Source organism: Epithele typhae (assembly GCF_022376455.1).
Source record: "Epithele typhae strain CBS 203.58 chromosome Unknown BXZ73scaffold_203, whole genome shotgun sequence".
Lineage (NCBI taxonomy): Eukaryota > Fungi > Basidiomycota > Agaricomycetes > Polyporales > Epitheliaceae > Epithele > Epithele typhae.
Genome location: NW_025954394.1, coordinates 1 through 18,559, shown reverse-complemented (window position 1 = coordinate 18,559; position 18,559 = coordinate 1). Strand labels below are relative to the sequence as shown.

The following is an 18,559-nucleotide window of genomic DNA, read 5'->3' as shown; positions in this document are numbered from 1 at the left end:
CCCGAATCATGCGTGGTAGGTGTCCGTACGTGAGCTCAAACGGCGCGAATCTCGACGATGTGTTGCGGCTAGAGTTGATTGCAAACTCAACGAATGGCAGTTTTTCCACCCAGTCTCGTTGATCGGGCCGGACAAGTGTTCGTAGGATCTGCGACGTTGTCTGGACAGCACGCTCGGAGGCGCCATCGGTTTGGGGATGATACGCCGTTGACATTAGGAGCTTGCTGCCCATTAACCGATGCAGTTCTTGCCAGAATTTCGAGATAAACTTGGGATCTCTATCGGACAGAATTGACTCCGGTAGACCATGCAGGCGCACGATCTCCTTCAGGAATAGTCCAGCCAGTTCACTGGCTCGAGTGGTAGTCTTCAGTGGGACCAGGTGCAGCAACGAAGTAAACCGGTCGATAACTACCCAGAGGTAGTCGAAATTGTCACTAGATGGGAACGGGCCTGCGAAGTCCATTGCTATGCTCTGCCATGGCCGGTTCGGCACAGGCAGACTGTGGAGGAGTCCGGCAGGACGTTGTGTCGAGGACTTCGTCATTTGGCAGGTAGGGCAGCTACTGCAGAACTTCGCTATTTCGCGGCCCACAGTCGGCCACCAGTACAGACGCCGGACGTAGTCGCTTGTTCGACGGAGTCCAAGGTGTCTGATTTGCTGGTGTACCACGTCGAGGATGCGTTCTGTCAGGCGACGCCCACCGATCTTGACGTCTGGGACCAATGTGACTTGTTCCCCGGACTTCAAAATGTGATAGATCACGCCGTGCTTGACACAGAATCTCTTGTGGTCTGTTGGTGCGTCCAATATCTTCTGCGCGAACTTGTCCTTCGCGTACCCTGTCTTGATGCTGTTCACAACATCGAATTGTCCCTGCAGTAGAGCGACTTGGGCATCTTGGTCCGCCCAGGACGCGATAGCTGTCGGGTCGTCTGTCGTACGTGCTGCAGGTGCCGGCACATTCACATCTGCTGCGGCTTCCATATCCTGCGCTTGCGATATGCGGGGCTCCTTCATGTCCAATACTCGTCCCGCACGGATTTCTAGCATTCGTGCTTCGGGCAATGTCTCGCCCGTGGGGTCCAGGCGGAGGTCTGCAGCAACGAAGTCGTACGCCGGTCGGTCGGTATTGTCCCCTTCGCTTGCGAACATGCGGGACAGTGCGTCCGCCACACGGTTCGTTTCGCCAGGTACGTGCACAACTTCGAAATCAAATCTGGACAGGAATTCCGCCCATCGTGCGATCTGAGGTGGTAGTGACGATGCAGAGTTGAGGAACAGAAGTGCTCTGTGATCGGTTATGATCTTGAATTTTTGGCCGATCAATTTGTCATGCCAGTGCATAAGTGCCTCGACAACCGCCAGTGCTTCTGTTTCGAATGTGAAGTACGAATGTTGCGCCACAGTGAACTTTTTGGACATAAAGCCCGCGGGGCGACATGACTGCCATTCTGGTCCTTGGCCATACACGGCACCCACGCCGGTCGTGGAGGTGTTGGTGATCACCCAGATCAGGTTCGGGTTACCTGGGTCTATTGGGCGTAATATAGGGACCTTACAGGCCAGGTGCTTGATGTTTTCGAAGCTTACTTGATGCACTGGTCGCCACTCAAACTTCTGACCATTACGCGTGATCGCGGACAGCGTGCCAGCCCATGACGACACATCTGGCATGAAGTGTGCGAGGTACTGCACTAAGCCAAGGAACTGTTGAACCTCGTTGTAGTTCTTCGGCGTTGGCCAAGTCCGCACACGGACCATCTTGTCTAGGTCGGCGTGCAGGCCATGCTTGTCTATTTGATGCCCTAAGCAATCCATGGTTATGGCGAGTATAGCAACCTTCTTCCGACTAAGGAACAGTCGCTCCCTGCGTAGTTGCTTGAATACCCAGTGGAGCGTTTCGACGTGTTCTTCAATGGTGTTGGTATATATGAAGATGTTGTCAAGGTACACGTGTATGCAGATCGAAATACGTTCGCGAAATACAGCAGTCATTAGTGACTGGAATGTAGATGGTGCATTGCAGTCGCCCTGTTGCATGACTCTGCTGTAAAACGTCCCGTGAATTGAAGCGAAGGCAGTCTTATCCACGTCATCCTCCACGATCCGGATCTGTTCGTAGGCATCTGACATGTCGAGCTTGGTGCGATACCACGCTCGTGCTACGTCATCCCGGATTTGATCCTGATCAGGGAAGGGCGTGACATCCTTGACTGTATTATCATTACGCTGCCGAAGGTCGACAACGGTACGGAGAGATTTGTCTTTCTTGAATAAAGCGAGAATAGGCGCGGCTTGTGAGGCTCTTCCCGGTACCCACTAGCCGGCGTTGATATATCTTGTGGTTTTCTCAGTAAGTAACGGGCGAAGCGCTTCGGGGCATCGAGGCATATGGTACTTGTATTGCATATCAGGGTTTATTAAAGGAATGGTGTGGTTCACTTCACGAAACGGAGGCAGTTCGGGCGGGACTGGTTGCATAAGGTTGTCGTATTCTTTCAGAAATATTGCACGTATTTTCTCGAGATCGGCTTCAGTCGGATATTTCGGCATCGGCACGATCTTGTTGCTACGCAGGTCGACGCGCGCCGTCTTTCCTGGTAGCTCGCCGTCTTCTAGTCAATCGTCCGCGCGCGTCGGCACATGCGCCAGTGCATCAAGCGCACCGATTCTTACGTACGCAGTCAGACACGTTGTTGACAGCCGGGGAAGCGATGGGCGATGTCCTGTGCGCGCCCTGGTGACCAGGTCCTGTTGGCCTCCATCCTCGATCCGAGCGGCGTGCATAGTGACGTCCTGCGATCCCGTTCCACCTCCCTCTGTTTGTTCTTCGTTGCTGGGCGCACAAATGTCTTCTCCCAGGCGTTCCGGTGGCAACATATCGGCACTCAGTTCTTGCATGAGTTCCTCAACAGCGACATGTACTCGTGCAGGGAAGTTGATCTCCGCCGCTTCGTACTCATCGTCGCTCATGTCGTTCGCTCGCAGGGGGTAGTACCGTACTCTCAAGTTGTTCAAGAGCATTCGTCGGGACTGTCGGACGTGTTCTACAGTGCTGTCTGCCTGTTGGCCACTGATCCATGCGCGTTCCCGGGCGAGTGTCTCTTCCAGCATTGAGTACCCGTACGTCGCTGATCCTTGTGCATGGTGCAGCAGGTATTCGGCTTGTCCTGCCCTAGCTTCTGCCTCTACGAGCCGAGCTTGCATTCGCAACCGGTCTCGCTGTTCTTGGGCGGCGATCATGGCTACCTCCTCGTACGCATGCCGGATCTCGTCGAATGCCACCCGGGTGTCACCGCCCTCATCTACCACTTGTTGCCATCACGCGCTGTAATGTTCTGGTGCGTACGCTCCATCTGGCAGTTGGAAATTGACTTGCAGTGGCATAGGTGATGGCTCCGATATGACAGTCATCCCGACATTGTCTCTCGTGGGCAGGTCTTCGAGTGGTGGTGGTCCTTCACTATCTTCTGACATGGCCTCGTCCTCACTCTCGCCAGGTGTAGCCGTGTTCGCAGCCCGCGCCTCCGTGAACGTGGGCGGCATGTTGGTTCCGTCTATGCGGCGGCGCTGTGCCACTATTCCAGCCGATGTGTGCCATATTACATCGTCCGCATAGTCGACGCGGCCGAACACGCGAGGTGCGTCTTCCTCAGGTCGAGGAGTCTCGTGTTCTTCTTTGGGGCCCTCTGCCGTATCCCTCAGGGAGTATAGTCGCATGCCAGCGAACCGCGGTGACGAGTCGTCGCTACGCTCACTGTCATACTGACTTCCTCCCCATTGTTCCGCCTCGGCGTATTCGTCCTCGGGGGACCAGGGGGCGTCATCGCTTCCTGACCCCTCGCTCGGCACGCGTACGAACGAGCTATGGTTCGACTCGTTATCAGTGTCCTGCGCATCATAGTCATCTTGGTATCCATGCACAGCTGGGGACGGGCTACACGATCTGGCTCCCTGGTTGTTGCGATCCTGCGGATCCTCATCAGCCTGGTCCTCGTCGCCCACGCGCGCTGCCTGCAATCTAGGGCGCGACTTCTGGGGGCAGTCCTTGCTCCAGTGCCCCGGTTTTCCACACGTATGGCAGTTCCCGGAACGGGCACCATCTAGCTTCGTGCCATATGCAGGCTTCTGCTCGTCGCGGTTACGGTTGACGCCGTAGTCGGGCTTGTGCTGTTCACGGCTGCGGTCACGTGTGAATTCTGGCTTCGCACTGTTCCCGCACTGTTCACAGGGTTGGTCCTCCCGCCGGTATCCACCTGGCCTGATGCGGTCCCCTTCCCAGGGCTTGTCCCGTGATTTCTCGGGTGCATCATCGCGGTGGTAGGGTTTGTGCCGCGGTTGTGCTCAATGCTCGCGCGGCGCGTCGCGTCTCAGGGAACGTTGTCTATGTTCCTGACGGGCCTCCTTGTAACCCTGGTATCGTCCGTATTGGGGGGTGGTGTGTCCCCGAGCCCTGGCGTCGTCGCGCGCGTTCTCGCGTGGCCAGCGCTCGCGCTGGTGCTCCGAAATCGCGATCATCTTGTTTTCTTCCTGCACGGCGGCGCGCTTGATCTCGGCCAGGCTTGATACCCCGACGTGAACGTTGTAGTGACGCACGAGCGCGTCAGACATCTCCCTTGGCAGCTTGTTCATCAATTTGTGACTGAACGTGTATTTGTCCGGAAGGCACGGCATCTCGTGGGAGAGTTGCATCATTTCTTCGTACATTGCTTCCACTCCCCTCCTTCGGTCGTAACGCAGTCGGTCGAACTCAGCTACGGCCTGGATGGCTGGTGATCGGTGTACAAATCTCTTGAACATCAGACACAGTGCTTGTTCCAGCGTACAGCCGTAGTTAGTCGCCCGGATGTCATTGATCGTCCGGTCGAACCAGTCGCGTGCATCCTCCTCAAGGTATTGACCAAGTAGCGGTACATGGTACTCGGCCGCGCTTTCGTCGAGCGTTCTGTTCAGGAACAAGACACGGAGCAGATCTTTCACGAAACGTACGAACAGCTTCGCATCATCTTGTCCTCCGTATTTGACTGTCACTGAAATGCCTTTCCAGTTCTTCATCCCCGGTGCATCAGGTGGTGGCACCCTCAACGCTTCGCCAACTAGATCCTGAATATACAGGATCTGCTCGGTGAGGTATCGGGTGTTCGCATCTTTCTCGTCTCCCGGGTAACTGAACGGATCATCTTCGTCGTCCTCGTAGTATAGCGCATCCCGTGCGTATGGGGCGCTCTCACTTCGAATACTTGCCGGCGGCTGTCGTGCTGGCACTGTGTTTGTTCCGCGCGTGTCCCTCACTGCTGAGTGGTACATCGTTGGTGGCCTGAGTGTGTTTGCTGCTCGTGGCGGGGGCGCGCTACGGCACGTGCCGGACGCGTGTGCTACCGGTACGTTCCTGTAGGTTTGCTCCACCGTGGGTGTCATGATAGGTGGTACGTTCGCATATTGCGTATTGGGGCCGCCATAGGTGACTGATTGCTTCACAGGTTGTATTACTATTGGCTGCGTGCCCTGATCTTGCGCTACGACAGTCCCATAGTTGGGCCTGGGGTGGTGCAATAGAGCCTGGTACAAGCTCTCAGTTGGGAATTCGTTTGTGTTGGTTGCCGAGGTACGACGTGATCGTGGTATGGTCTTGTTTGAGCCTGCCGTTGGCGTGTTGTATGACGAATTCATCGTCGACGGGTCTGATCCAGGATCCGGTGCGCCACCACCAGTTGCTACGTTTCCGTAGTGCGGTGGCGCGTATGTGGCGTCTGGGATCGCAGTTGCGACCCACTCAGCCGACCGTACTGCGAGGACCTCGCACGCGACCCATCGTTTCTGGTGCTCGGTGCGTTCTTCATATTTCTCGTCCATTTCTAACTCGCCGCGCGGTCGGAACAGGTTTCTACGGCTCCGGTCAAGTTTGATCGTCTTGGCGATTTCTTTATCATCGCTGTCCGTGTCCCTCAGTCCCATGACCGGCAGCACTGTTGTGGCAGCTGTCGGTTCCTCAGCTTCCGTGGCGTGGTTGCTTTGATACATGACTACGCTTTCAGCTGTCACGTTCATGCGGTCGAGATTGACCGGGCTTGGGGTGGCAAGCTCCCGGAGCAATTGCTCATGCTTCGGGGTAGATGCGATTGCGCCTTCTACGTTGAAGGTGAGCTGTTCCCTTGCCATACTGAGTTGATCACAGATGGACTTCAGGTTCACTGCGCTTTGTTCGTGCGCGTGGATTGCTGTGAGAGCTTGTTCTTCAAGGTCCTGGACACGTAGCGAGGTGGACTGGAATGCATCGGCGAGTTCTGCCATGACTGTCCGGGTGCCCGACAGGGGCCCTGTCGGGGCGCTTCCCGATCCGGCAGTCGCGCGGTTGGATCCACTCTCGGTGAGTGATGTTAAAGGGCTCTCCGTTGGATCCTTGCTTGTATCGCCTGGAGCGCCGTCTTTGCACGCCCTGGCGTCGTCTTCGGCGTCCGAGTGCGCGGACGGCGGGATGGGAGGAGGCGGCGGTGTGTCGCGTTCTTCAATGCGGCGCATCGCGGCCTTCTGCTTCTTTTTGTATTTGCTTGGCATCTTGTATCGCTTGCTAGCTTGATGTCTTCACCTGCGCGAAGTGTTGGCTTCGCGGAGGAGTGTCAAAATGTGTAAGGGTGTTGGTGAGCTCGGGCTGTACGAGACACTGAACCAAGTGAATAATCAAGGTAGTGTGGGGTACAAAGTAGAGTTGAGCTCCTGTCCTCAGGCGACACCAGCTGTAATATATACTGTAGCATGAAACGTGTAACCATAGCGTGCCACTACAACGCAATGGAGGTGTCCATGTGGGTCGTGCCACGTGTGCCGCCACGACCTGGCGTCTACCCGACCTCCGTCCTGACAGGCAGCAATGGGCAAGGCAGACAAAAGTCTAGCTGTTGCATCATGCAACAGTCATGTGTCCATTCAAGAGGAAACCTATAACACAACTACAACATAGCTATCACCCTGTGGGAAATAGGGCATCTGCCCACAGTGTCAGAACACTACCAAAAACACTACATTTCTCGTAAGGTTTACTCATACATATCGGACAAGCAGAAACTTTGATATTCCCAGTGTGAAGGCCTTGCAATGTGGTTTCACATGTGGTAGGTCCTTGCAGTAACTTCAGGTGCCTTGTAATCCCTCGCAGGGCGCCGTTGAGCTTGTGATGCCATCGCAAGTCAACCCAGCGCCTCGCAAGGCCGATTTGGATTTTCCGACAATGCAAAGGGGCGGGCGCCGGGGGCGCGGCATTGGTCGGCACAGCCCGGACCGCACGTACCGCGGAGCTGGTCTCGATCGATTGTCGCGGTGCGCCCTCCAACCTCGACCCTGAGCTCCGCCATCGCCCCCCTCACCGTCGCCCCCTCCATCGCCCACACCGCCCTCCCCGTCGAGCCCTTCGCTGCCATGTCTGCCCCGCCGGTCCCGCCCCGCCCCTTTGACTACGACCATCCGCCGCCGCCCACCGCCCCGCCCGTCCCTCCGCTGCCAGCTGACTTCAAACCGGGCGAGGCCTCGCCGCCGCACTACGAAGACCCGCTCGTCGCGCCCCGGCCGCAGAAGCTGCAGCCAGACCTCCCAAACAACGTGCGTACGCTCTCCCCGCCTGCTCCGCCCGCCCGTAGCTGCATCGGTCGGTGATTCAGATCTCCCAAGCCCTCCACGAGCAGGCGGCCATGCCCGCAGTCCACGCGCCAAACCAGTCCTCTTATAACCCGTTCCCCCGCCCGGTCTTCAACGTGTCCTACTCCCCCGACCAGAACCCACCCGCCTACCCGCCCGCCCACCGTCCGCCCATGTCCCGCGGCCCCAGCCCCTCCCTCCTCCCCAGGGCTCCGACTGGTCCCCCTGGTCCCCTCCCACCCCCCAGCCCGCCCAGTACCCCGCCGGCCCTTCGCAGTCCACCGCCTCGCCCTCCTTCCCCCTCCTTTCGCGTCCCCCGCCCTTCAAGGCCCCCATCACCAGCACTCCCTCTCCGGTTCCTTCGCGAACATGACTCTCGCTCCCCGCCAATCCTCCCCTCTCTCCATCCCCGCTGCCACCCGTGATGGTCCCCCGTCTCTCACCGCCCCTCTCCCGACCGTCGCCATCCTCTCCGTCCAGCAGTCTGCCATCCAGCAGCCTGGCGGCGATCCCGCCCGCAAGGTGATCTGGTGCCGCGACGTCTTCTCTCTCGTCGATCGCGCCCAGCAGCTCCGCAACCAGAACGCAAACCCCACCTCGACCGACGGGCCTGCCGTCGGGCCCGCCCAGATCGACGACCCCGAGGTTCAGAAGCTCGTCAACGTTGCCGTTCCCGTCATCCTCCAGATCTCCCAGTCCCCGTCCCAAGGCCCGATGCCCCCGTACTTGGCCGAGGCCTTGTACATGCGCGCCCTCTGCGCTTCCACCGGCCTCTATCCTCAATTCATCCCTCACGACCCTCGCAACGCCTTCCGCGACTTCGAACGTGCTGCCAAGGCTGGCCACCACGCCGCTTGGTTCAAGCTCGGACGTGAATACGAGAACTTCGGCGATCTTCAACATGCAAAGGACTGTTTCGAGCGCGGGATGAAGCACGGTGTCGAAAGTTGCTTTTACGTCCGTGTCCTCGTCCCCGTCCTCACCTTCATGCCTGACTCTCTTTCAGCGGCTGGGAATGGCCCATCTCATGGGCCAGCTTGGCTTTCACCCAGACCCGCAGACCGCGATTCCGCTCCTCAATCGCGCTGCGACATTGGCCACCATCGATGTTCCCCAACCCGCGTACGTCTACGGTCTACTGCTCCTTGACGAATTCTCCCACGTCTCCATCCCTCCGCACTTATTCCAACCCTTCCTCCCTCCTGGCGTCACTCCTCCGGACGACGCACGGCGCCATCTCGAGCGCGCCGCCTACCTCAACTTCGCTCCTGCTCAGTACAAGCTCGGCCATGCGTACGAGTTCGCTAGCGCGCCCTTCCCCTTCGATGCTCTTTTGAGCGTGCAGTACTACTCGCTCGCCAGCCAACAAGGAGAGATCGAGGCCGACATGGCGCTCAGCAAGTGGTTCCTGTGTGGCGCGGAGGGCTCGTTCGACAAGGACGAAGGGCTGGCGTGGACATTTGCCGAGAAGGCCGCTCGCAAAGGCCTGCCCAGCGCTGAATTCGCGCTCGGTTACTACTCCGAAGTCGGCGTCGGAGGACCGGTGGACATCGAAAACGCGCGCAAGTGGTACATCAGAGTACGTGATCATGACTTGTGCGTTCCGCATGTGTCACCCATTGACGCTTCTGTGCTCAGGCGGCCGAGCACGGCAATGCAGACGCTTCGGACAGACTGAAGGCTCTGTCTCAGCCGACCCCGCAGGCGCTTTCCCGGGAGCAGCACGAAAACTTGACCGACTCCAAGCTGGTTCGCAAGAGAACGCAGGCGAAGCAACGCTCCGACGCCGTCGGTGGTCCCGCTGTTGGACCGGTGGCAGCCATGCCTGCCGCTCAGCGCTCGCAGATCGTGAGCAACATCCGCAAGGGCTCGATAGGTCCCGGTGCGATGCTCGAGGCTGCTGCAGGAGCGGGCGCCTCCGCTTACGGGGCTTCGGGACCGTCGGCATACAGGAGCACGCCGACGACGAACTCGCCACCAAACATGGGTCAAAACGCGCCCCTGCCGCAATTGAACGAACGGAGACAGCCAACGGGGCCGCACGGAGCGATGGCGTCACCTGGACCAGGGATGAACCCCCGCCCGCAACAGAGTGGACCGCGACCAGGCGGGCCGCCTATGCAAGACGGTCGTCGCCATCCCTCCGGCAGCGTTGGTCCTGCGTCGTCCCCACGTCCGGCGGGGACGCCTCCCTTGCGCCGCCCGGGCGGAGGGCCAGGACCACAATCACAGCCCCCGCCTCAGCAGGCCGCTCCCGCGCCTCTGTCACGGCCGCCGCCAAAGGGTCCGCAAACGTTCGCGGAGATGGGTATCGCGACGCAGAAAGTGGAGGACGACTCGAACTGCGTGATCATGTAGACGGTGTATGTAGCTGGCGTCGCACCATATGACACCTTGTACTCTTGCGCTTGGACCTCGTTTCGCGCGTATCTATTCTACCTGCCCGCGTGCATGATCTCCCGGGCCGGGGTGAGAGCGGAAAACGCCGGGGAGGAAAAGACTGCGCACGGCGGGCGCGGTTGTTGCGCTCGTTTTTACCTGCAGCTCGCAGAATGGAGCAGGCCGCCGTGCTTCCGGAGAGGCAGAAGGCCGTGCGCTGGCACCCGCCCGCGTACGACATCCGCGTCGAGACGGTGCCCGTACCTCGGTGGGCGACTTGGGCTCGTCAGCAGTCGCCTGCATTGACCCGTTCCACACAGGATCGCTGATCCGGACGATGCGATTGTCAAGATTCATGTTCGTGCACGTTTTCGCCGCCGCTGCTTCACTCATTTGTCTCTCCGCAGCTTGCCGGTCTTTGCGGCAGCGACCTCCACATCTACCGCGGGCACGAGGACGTCGATGCCGAGTATGTGCTACAATCCACCCGTACGCCTGATGTGCTGATTGCACACCCAGCCTAACATGCGGACATGAGCTAATAGGCGTAGTCGTCGCTCTGGGATCTAGCTTCCATCCCGATGCCGTCGGGAGGCCAGGGCTGTACTCCACACTGCGGGTCGGGGACAAAGTCGTTTCGCCCTTCACCGTTTCGTGCGGCGAGTGCCAGTGCGTTGGGCCCCTTGCGATGCATGCTCTCGTGCTCACCCTAGTCTCAGCTTCTGCCGCACCGGGGTCACCTGTCGCTGCATCCACTCCTGCCTGCTCGGCATTCCTGCGCTCCCCGGAGGACAGGCCCAATATGCGCGCATCCCAAAGGCCGGCGGGACGCTCTACAACCTCAGTGCTCTTCAGACGTCTCTTCTCGCCGAGAGCGGTCTCTCCCCCTGTCGGACAGCTCTCTGCTCCTGCTCGCGGACATCCTGCCCACCGGGGTCTTCGCAGCGATCCAGGCGCTCCAGCACCCCAAGATCGCGCCGATCCTCACGGGCAAGCCGTACCCCTTCGGCGCGTTCGTCCCCCGAAGCACGATCTCTGAGCGCACCCAGGTGTCGGCCGCGCTCGCCATGAGCCCCGCCGACCGCAAGCTGACCGTCGGCCTGATCGGCCTGGGTCCAGTCGGGATTGTGAGTGGTCGCACCCGTGTTCGTACCCAGGGCGTCCCAAGGTCGTGCTAACTGTGATACCCGCGCCCAGTGCGCTGCGGTCAGTCTGCTCGACATGCTCGCGGGCCTGGAGCGGAGTCAAGGACTGGTGTTCCAAATCGTCGCCATCGACCCCCTGCAGTCGCGCCGGGAGAAGATGAGCGCGGTGTACGAGGCGATCAGCATCTCCGGCAAGGGGTCGGGTACGTTCACGGTTGCCTCGATCGAGGACGGCAAGAAGATGGTGACAGAGTGCACCGACGGCGCTGGCTGCAACGCGATCCTGGAGGTGCGTCCGCCAAGGTTGTCCATCAGCGCCGTCCATGGCTGACGACGGCTGGGCAGGTCGTAGGCAACAACAGCGCGCTCACGCTGGCGTACGACATCGTGCGTCCGTTCGGGACGGTGAGCTCGGTCGGGGTGCACCAGGAGCCCCCGCTGCCGTACACCGGGCGGGACGTGTACAACAAGAACGTGTCGTTCGACTTTGGACGCTGCCCGGTGCGCGCGATGTTCCCGCTCGCGCTAGAGATTCTGCTCAAGAGACAGGACGTCTTCGGGGGAGTGGGCGGGCCCGCGAGCCTGATTGACAAGATTGTGGGCTTTGACGAGGCGAAGGCGGTCTACGAGCAGTTTGACAAAGGGAGATGCGGGAAGGTGCTGTTCGACCCGTGGCGATAGATAGAAACGTAGAGCGACGGTGTAGTGGACGATGCGCGGGTGGCTACGCGCCGTCGCCCCGCCTGAGCCGGTTGAACTTGGGGAGCATTTCGCGCAGGTACTCGGCGTGCTTGCGGCGGAGATCCATCTCCTGGACCTTGCCCCGCCCGCTCCAGATGCGGCGCTCGGCGGCGGGTCCGTGGATGACCGTGTACTCGTCCAGCACCTCGTCCTCGGTGGGCACGACGAGGACGCCGGCGCCGACGACGCAGTAGGAGGAGATGCGGAGGGTGTGGTGGACGCGGGCGCGCGTGCAGACGGTGTTGCAGTTCCCGACGGTGGGCGACTCGACGCCTGGCGGGCTGTGAGCAGGGGAGGAGGACGGGCGTGGGCACACGCACGGCAGCCGATCTCAAACAGGTTGTCGTCCCCGATGCGCATCACCTCTTTCCGCCTGGGGGGCATCAGCGGCGGCGACGAGCAGAGAGAGGGCGGACTGACCGGTTGACGATGATCGCGCCCTCCTCGATGATGCAGCCCGAGCCGATGACAATGGGCCCGGCGATGGCGAAGATGGTCGCCTTCGGGTGGACTATCGTGCCCGCGCCGATGGTGATGTCGCCCTTGAGCTCGACGTCCTGGCAGACGACGGCGCGCGAGTGGATCGTGAACTTGTCGCGGCTGCGGGGCGGTCAGCATGCGCTCCTCGCCGCGGGGACGACGTACATCGGGGGCATGGCGGCGGCAGGCGAGGGCCATGGGCGTGGGGGCCGCGTGGAGGTGGTGGGAGCGGCGGAGGCGCCGTGCTCGCTGCCCGCGCCGGGCTCGACGTTGCCTTTGGCCCCGTTGCGCACGCTGCCGACCCGCGCCCACGCTCCCGCCGCCCTCGCCGCTCTCTCCCCGATACCCGTCCCTGCTCCGGGCGCACGCCCGCGCCCTCCCCCTCCGACTCGTTCCCCATGGCCCCGACGGCGTCCACCCGCCCAGTCTCCAGGAGGCGACCCACCGGTCGACCGTCCACTGGCAGGACGACCTCCAAGCCCTCTTCGACCACGCAAAGGATCGCTTCGCGGACGTCGTCTGGGAGCTCTCGTCCGACAACGGCAAGGGTGTCGAGGAAGTCTGGGGCCACAAAGGTGCGTGTCCTCGTCTCCGCCCCCGCCCCGCCCCCGCCTGCCGTCGCCGTCGTCGCGCGGTCGCCGCCCATCGATCTGCCGCTGGCCGACGCTGACCTCGTCCGTCTCCAGCCGTCGTCTACGCCCGTGCCCCGCCCTCTTTCCAGGCCCGCTACTTCTCCTTCAAGCCCCCGCCCGCCGCCTCCCCGCTCCCGTATTCCTCTTCTCCGACGGGCACGCTCCCCGCCCAGTCTTCCCTCTCCTTGACGCTTGGCATCGACTTTTCCGACCCCTCTCGCTCTCCGTCTCCTTACCGCGCACCGTCCCCCTCGCACAACTCGCCCCCCGGCGCCCTCCTCCGCCTCCCCACCAGCATCAACCCCGCCCTCTTTTCGAACGAGCTCGAGTACCTCTACACCGGCAAGGGTCTCGGACAGGCCTTCGAGTTTCTCTTCGACTCCAACGAGGCCTCCGAAGAGGGCGATGGCGACGACGCCCGCCTCGACAAGCTCCGCAAGGACCTTGTCTTCATGTGGAGGTCCCGGCTCTACTCCGACATCCGCATCTCCCTCACCGGCTCCTTCTCGTCCACGAACCACGAGAGTGCGACCGCCATCTTCACCTCCCACCGCTTCATCCTCGTCTCTCGCTGCCCCTACTTCAACACCCAGCTCCTCCAATGGTCCACCAAGTCCACTCCCGGCGAGCCTTTCACCGTCAATCTCCCGTCCCCCCGTTTACCCCCGCCTCCCTTCACTTCACCCTCGGTTTCATCTACACCGGCACCCTCATCTTCTCCCATCGCACCTTCGATCTCGAGACCGCGTTCCACATCATGCGTTCGGCCTCCTACCTCTCTCTCGACACTCTCTACGACGAAATCCAGGCGCGCATCGTCCAGGAGATGATGCACGGGCTCTGTCACGCTTTCCTCGAGTTCTCCGAATACGAAGCTACCACAGGCGGCAAGTGGGGCACCGGGGGCTGTCGCTGCCGCCAATGCGCCCGCCGTGCCCCCCGCATCCTCGAGTTTGCCATCTCCGACGATGTCAAGAACCCCCACCTGGAGCGCGGCGCCCGTCGTGCGCTCGTCGGTCTCTTCGGCGAGGGCTGGTGCATCTCCGAGTTCGCCAGTCTCCCTCAGAAGACCCGTGACACCGTTCTCAAGGGTCTCAGCAAGCGCACCACTCCATCAATGTCTTCCCGCTCCTCAAGGCCGCCCACGACGCCCTCCGGAAGCTTGATACCGTGATCGACACCTGGGGCGAATCCGTCCGCGACATGGTTCTCTCGGCGCGCAAGACCATCGATAACGTCGCGGCCACACAAGCGGCCGAGTGCTTCGAGCAGCCGGAATGGGTTACTATCATGGAGGCCGACGGTGTCAGGTTCGAGGACGGAGAGGTTGTCGAGATGTTCCTGGAGTCCCTCCGCAGGGGTCTGAATGATAAGAATGCGGCCATGGCGTACCAGGTGAGTACGCTGCGTTCTCTTGTTGGACTCCATCGCGAACCTCCTTCCGCGCAGACCATCGTCGACTCCGTGCTGCTGCGACCTCATCCTGCGGACCCTGAGGCTGCGTTGCTTTCGTCGACTTCCCATGTGCGGGTCCAGGTGGAGCAGGCCCGCAAGGATATCGTTCAGTTCCTCAAGAAGCGTTTTGCTACCATCAAACACGAAAATGGATTCTCTGGATTGGAACCTTGGGCTGCAGGGGAAATCGCCAACGGTGGGCTCGATCTTTCTTACGTTCCCATCCTTGCTCATGCGCCACCGTTTAGAACTCGGTGTCCAAGATCCTGCGGATCTCACCAATCCCTCGGCCCCTTCACCTCCACGTGGTGGACGACTTACAGTCCGAAACGGCCCAGTATCAAACGACTCGGACACCGTCAGTCTACATTCTACCCGTAGTGCTGCTCGGTCTTCGGTCCGCCGCGAACAGGTCAAGTCGTCTAGTGCCTCCTTGCATTCCGTTCACAGTACGCATTCAACGGCCTCCAGAACGACGACGGCGACTTTCCCCCGACGCGTGCCGCCTTCACCCACCAGCCTTCGCCCGGACTCAAAGCTTACCCCTGCGCTTTCGCGCTCAAGTATCACCGACACCAACAGGGCACGATCACCTCTCTCTCCTAGCCCGGGGACGCTACCAAGGAGCAGTATGTCCACTGCCAGTATCCGGAAGAGTACGGCGTCTGTAGCTTCATCGACGACACCCGAGAGGTATCCGCGCCCGAAATCTGTGGCCGCCTCCGTCAAATCCACTCGTTCCACAACCTCTACGATCCGGAAAGGTCCTGCCGCCGGTCCCTCTGGCCTCCGCACTCCATCGGGCTCGACTCGCGCGCCATCCCGAACCCCTTCCCGCGCTCCCTCGCGTGCGACTTCCACCGTGTCGACCACAAGCGAAAATACTACTGCGTTTGAGACTGCGCCGTCGGAGCTCACTCCGAGTAGCGTAGGACGCGTAAGGAAGACCTCCGCGGCGTCCACTCTGTCGACGGCCAGCTCGCGGGCTCCTGGCCCTTCTGCTTCTCGCAGCCCCAAGCGTCCCCCGTCGGTTGCATCGCGGACCGCACCCTCTCTCAAGGACAAGCCCGTGGATTCAGTACGGTCGACACCGGTCGCGAAGCGAACTGCATCGTCGACGTCGGTCTCATCAGTCAAGTCCACGACTACGAACGCGACGCGCAAGTCGGCTGCGAAGTCCACAACACCCACCCCTCCCTTGCCGAAGCCCGCTGGGGAAACGAAAGCGAACGGAAAGGGCCCCGAGTCGGCGACCGGCGAAGCTGGCGGGACTGCTAAGGGCAAGTCCGCCCGCCCGGCCATCTCGCACGAGAAGCAGGAGAGCGTGGTCTCTACGAGCAGCGTCTCGACCGTGCGGGACTCGCTGAAACGCAAGGGCTCCACGGACACAATCCGCGAGGGCGCGGCAGCAAAGGTGCCGCGGGGCGACACGCTCGAGATCGGCATCCCGTGCATCATCTCATCGAAGCGGACCCGCTTCCGCGCGCTTGCGCGGTACATCGGTGAGGTCGAGGGCGAGGTCGGGCCGTGGGTCGGGGTGGAGGTACCAATGAACGACGCGTGGCCGGGGGACAAGCTCGACGGCCGACAGTGGCACGACGGCACCTGGGGCGGCGTCCGGTACTTCGACATCGGCTCGTCGTCGGAGTGGGACGACTACGGGGACACGATTGGGCGGCGGCGGAGGAACGAGTGGGCGGGGAGTTCGAGCAAGAGCAGCCTGGGCAAGCGCGAGGGCGACCAGCTGAGCATCGAGCGGTCGAAGAGGCTGAGGAGCGTGTCGCCCGCGGTGTCGGACATGTCGACGTCCGAGTCGCGGGGGCTGTTCGTGCGGCCGCAGCAGGTGCTGTATGTCGTGGACGCGGTGGTCTGAGTGTCGAGATAGCGGAGGAGGGACTGTTTGCAGTGCGCTGCTCTTCTTAGGTTTGCTTTGAATGCTCGCGCTATCGTTGTATGCACCCGCAACCGAATCGTGGTCGATACCAGCTAGTTTAACATGAACTCTAATCACTCCTCGCGCGAAACGAAGGCTGAGCGATGGGCGTGACGGATGGTGAGTGTCAACTGAAGGACTCACGCACTGATAAACTTGTGCATTAGGATGGAAGTCAACGTGCGACTAAAGTAAGTCGAGGGACAGCGAACTCAGAACTCCCTGGCTGACGGTCTCCGTCACTTGATCTCGTCGAATGCCTCGACTAGATCATCAGCGAAGTGGGCGTACCCCTCTTCCTCCTCGTCTGTTTCCAGGTAGATGAGCGGCTGGCGGGCGTCCTGCTTCGTACGCCGCGGCATGCGCGGGGCCGTGGCGTGCGTTGCAAGGCTTGCGTGCGCTGCCAGGCTTGCGGCGCTTGGAGCCCTGGTCTGGGCGCGGGCGGCGGGGCACCTTCTTGGATGCCTTGAACGCCTTCTTGGACTCCGTGTCCACTGGGATGTCGCAGGTGAACTTGGGAGTCAGCTTGCGAGGCGGCACGAGAGGAGCGTGTCTGGCGAGAACTCATTGTCGTGCTCAATCCTGTCCCCGCCGCCGCTCTTTCTGCAGCTCGACTCCCGCCCGACACTCGCCTTGCGCGGGTGAACCTGTGGCCGGAGCGAGGTGGGCGTCGTCCATTCATTCCAGCAGCGGGGCGACGGCTTGGCGGCGTTTCGTGCTCTCGCAGAACCTGCTCTTCACCCGCCTCCCGACGCTCGCCCCCGGCCCGCACCGCCAACCCCGTGCGCAGACTTATCGCTCTTCTCCGCGGCACCAATCGTCTGTCCTATATTTCGCCCGTGCGTCCCCCTTCGCCCTCTCCCGCTCAAACATGCCTTCCCTCAAGCCCGTCCGCGAGTGGGCGCACCGACTTAGCCGCGCCCTGCGCTCTCGCGACGCGTTTTGTGCCTACGTCCGCACCCACGGCAACGCCCGCCGCGCGCACTCCTGGACGAACGAAGACCTCGCGCCGTCCCCGCCTTCGATGGTCAATTGGCGGGCCCATAACTTCTGCCTCTTCTGGTTTGGCATGGGCTTCGGCAACTGGTATGCCCCTGCTCTCCTCTCGCCCCTGCCCTTCTCACCTCTGGCATCCGAAGGACGCTAGGATCCAGCATCGTCGGTGCAGGCCTCTCGTGGTGGCAGGCAACTATCGTCGTATGGATCGCAGCCTCCGTCTCCGGTCTCGCCATGGCCTTCAACTCCCGGGCCGCCGCGAACTATCACGTCGGCTATCCTCTCCTTCTCCGAACTTCCTTCGGTATGTACGGTCACTACTGGCCCGTCATTGCTCGCGGAGCGGCCGCTATGCTCTGGGTATCCGTCCTCAGTGAGCACCTCTCCCTCGAAAGTCCGTGCCTACCTTTCACGCCGATTTTCCAGACTTTCAAGGAGGCGCCTATGTGTCCACCATGCTCCGCTGCCTCTTCGGGCACCGATGGGAGACCATCGGCCCCCGGTTTCCTCCCTCTGTCGGCACCACCCTCCAGCGATTCATCGGGTTCTTGCTCTTCTGGCTCATCGAGCTCCCTTCTGTTCTTTCCGCCCCAACCGCCTTCGTTGGCTCTACACTCTCAAAGCATCACTCTCCCTCCATCTGTGTTGGCCTTCTCGTCTACTGTCTCGTCCAGAGCCGCGCTCGTCTCGCTTCGGACGAGAGGTTGATCGATCAGGCACGCGGCCCACCGGTCCTGCGCTCGCCTGGCTTGTTGTGGCTCCATCACCTCCGCGATGGGAAAATGGGTGTGTACCCACGTGGTGGCGCTGCTGTGGTTCTAACCACTCCCTCGCCAACATGCCCGACTTTGCGCGCTACGCGACAGATCCCTCGGAACGATGTGGACGCACATTCTCTTCGTCCCCTTCCCCGCCGCGTTGGTCAGTGTCCTGAACGTGTCTCGGGCATTCCGCTAACGTCAATTCGCAGGGAGGCATGGTCGGCGTCTTCGGCACCTCGTGCTTGCAACGCGCGTGGGGCGTCACCCTCTGGAACCAGTGGGACGTCTACGACACCATCCTGGACCGCTCCTGGACCGGCCCCCGCGCGGTTCGGCGTCTTCCTCTGTTCGCCAGCGATGCCACCGCTCTCTTCCCGTCCTACGTCAACCTCACCCGGGGGATG

At 61.2% G+C, this 18,559-nt stretch overlaps 4 protein-coding genes across 4 annotated transcripts; 3 read left to right on the top strand and 1 right to left on the bottom strand.

Annotated features, from left to right (window-relative positions):
- Positions 1 to 3,325: 3,325 nt before the first annotated feature.
- Positions 3,326 to 6,559, bottom strand: BXZ73DRAFT_83567 (uncharacterized protein; the record flags this gene model as incomplete). Its single annotated transcript, XM_048023925.1, has 3 exons — positions 3,326 to 4,174; positions 4,216 to 4,373; positions 4,402 to 6,559. 3 exons carry the CDS (start codon positions 6,557 to 6,559, stop codon positions 3,326 to 3,328), a joined length of 3,165 nt encoding a protein of 1,054 aa, XP_047870898.1.
- Positions 6,560 to 7,417: 858 nt separating this feature from the next.
- BXZ73DRAFT_108983 (HCP-like protein) lies at positions 7,418 to 9,991 on the top strand (the record flags this gene model as incomplete). Its single annotated transcript, XM_048017240.1, has 5 exons — positions 7,418 to 7,597; positions 7,657 to 7,852; positions 7,911 to 8,590; positions 8,640 to 9,212; positions 9,272 to 9,991. 5 exons carry the CDS (start codon positions 7,418 to 7,420, stop codon positions 9,989 to 9,991), a joined length of 2,349 nt encoding a protein of 782 aa, XP_047870897.1.
- A 1,489-nt stretch (positions 9,992 to 11,480) lies between these two features.
- BXZ73DRAFT_93761 (uncharacterized protein) lies at positions 11,481 to 16,338 on the top strand (the record flags this gene model as incomplete). Its single annotated transcript, XM_048026697.1, has 18 exons — positions 11,481 to 11,509; positions 12,805 to 12,953; positions 13,065 to 13,648; positions 13,753 to 14,065; positions 14,101 to 14,405; positions 14,460 to 14,661; positions 14,714 to 14,823; positions 14,878 to 14,882; positions 14,916 to 14,964; positions 15,004 to 15,109; positions 15,137 to 15,202; positions 15,230 to 15,371; positions 15,393 to 15,422; positions 15,444 to 15,495; positions 15,526 to 15,543; positions 15,568 to 15,816; positions 15,841 to 16,112; positions 16,152 to 16,338. 18 exons carry the CDS (start codon positions 11,481 to 11,483, stop codon positions 16,336 to 16,338), a joined length of 2,868 nt encoding a protein of 955 aa, XP_047870896.1.
- Positions 16,339 to 17,269: 931 nt separating this feature from the next.
- On the top strand, positions 17,270 to 18,328 carry BXZ73DRAFT_93760 (permease for cytosine/purines, uracil, thiamine, allantoin-domain-containing protein; the record flags this gene model as incomplete). The annotated part of the gene is made up of 4 exons (XM_048026696.1): positions 17,270 to 17,484; positions 17,538 to 17,767; positions 17,821 to 18,062; positions 18,098 to 18,328. The coding sequence occupies 4 exons, from the start codon at positions 17,270 to 17,272 to the stop codon at positions 18,326 to 18,328; spliced, it is 918 nt and encodes a 305-aa protein (XP_047870895.1).
- Positions 18,329 to 18,559: the final 231 nt, after the last annotated feature.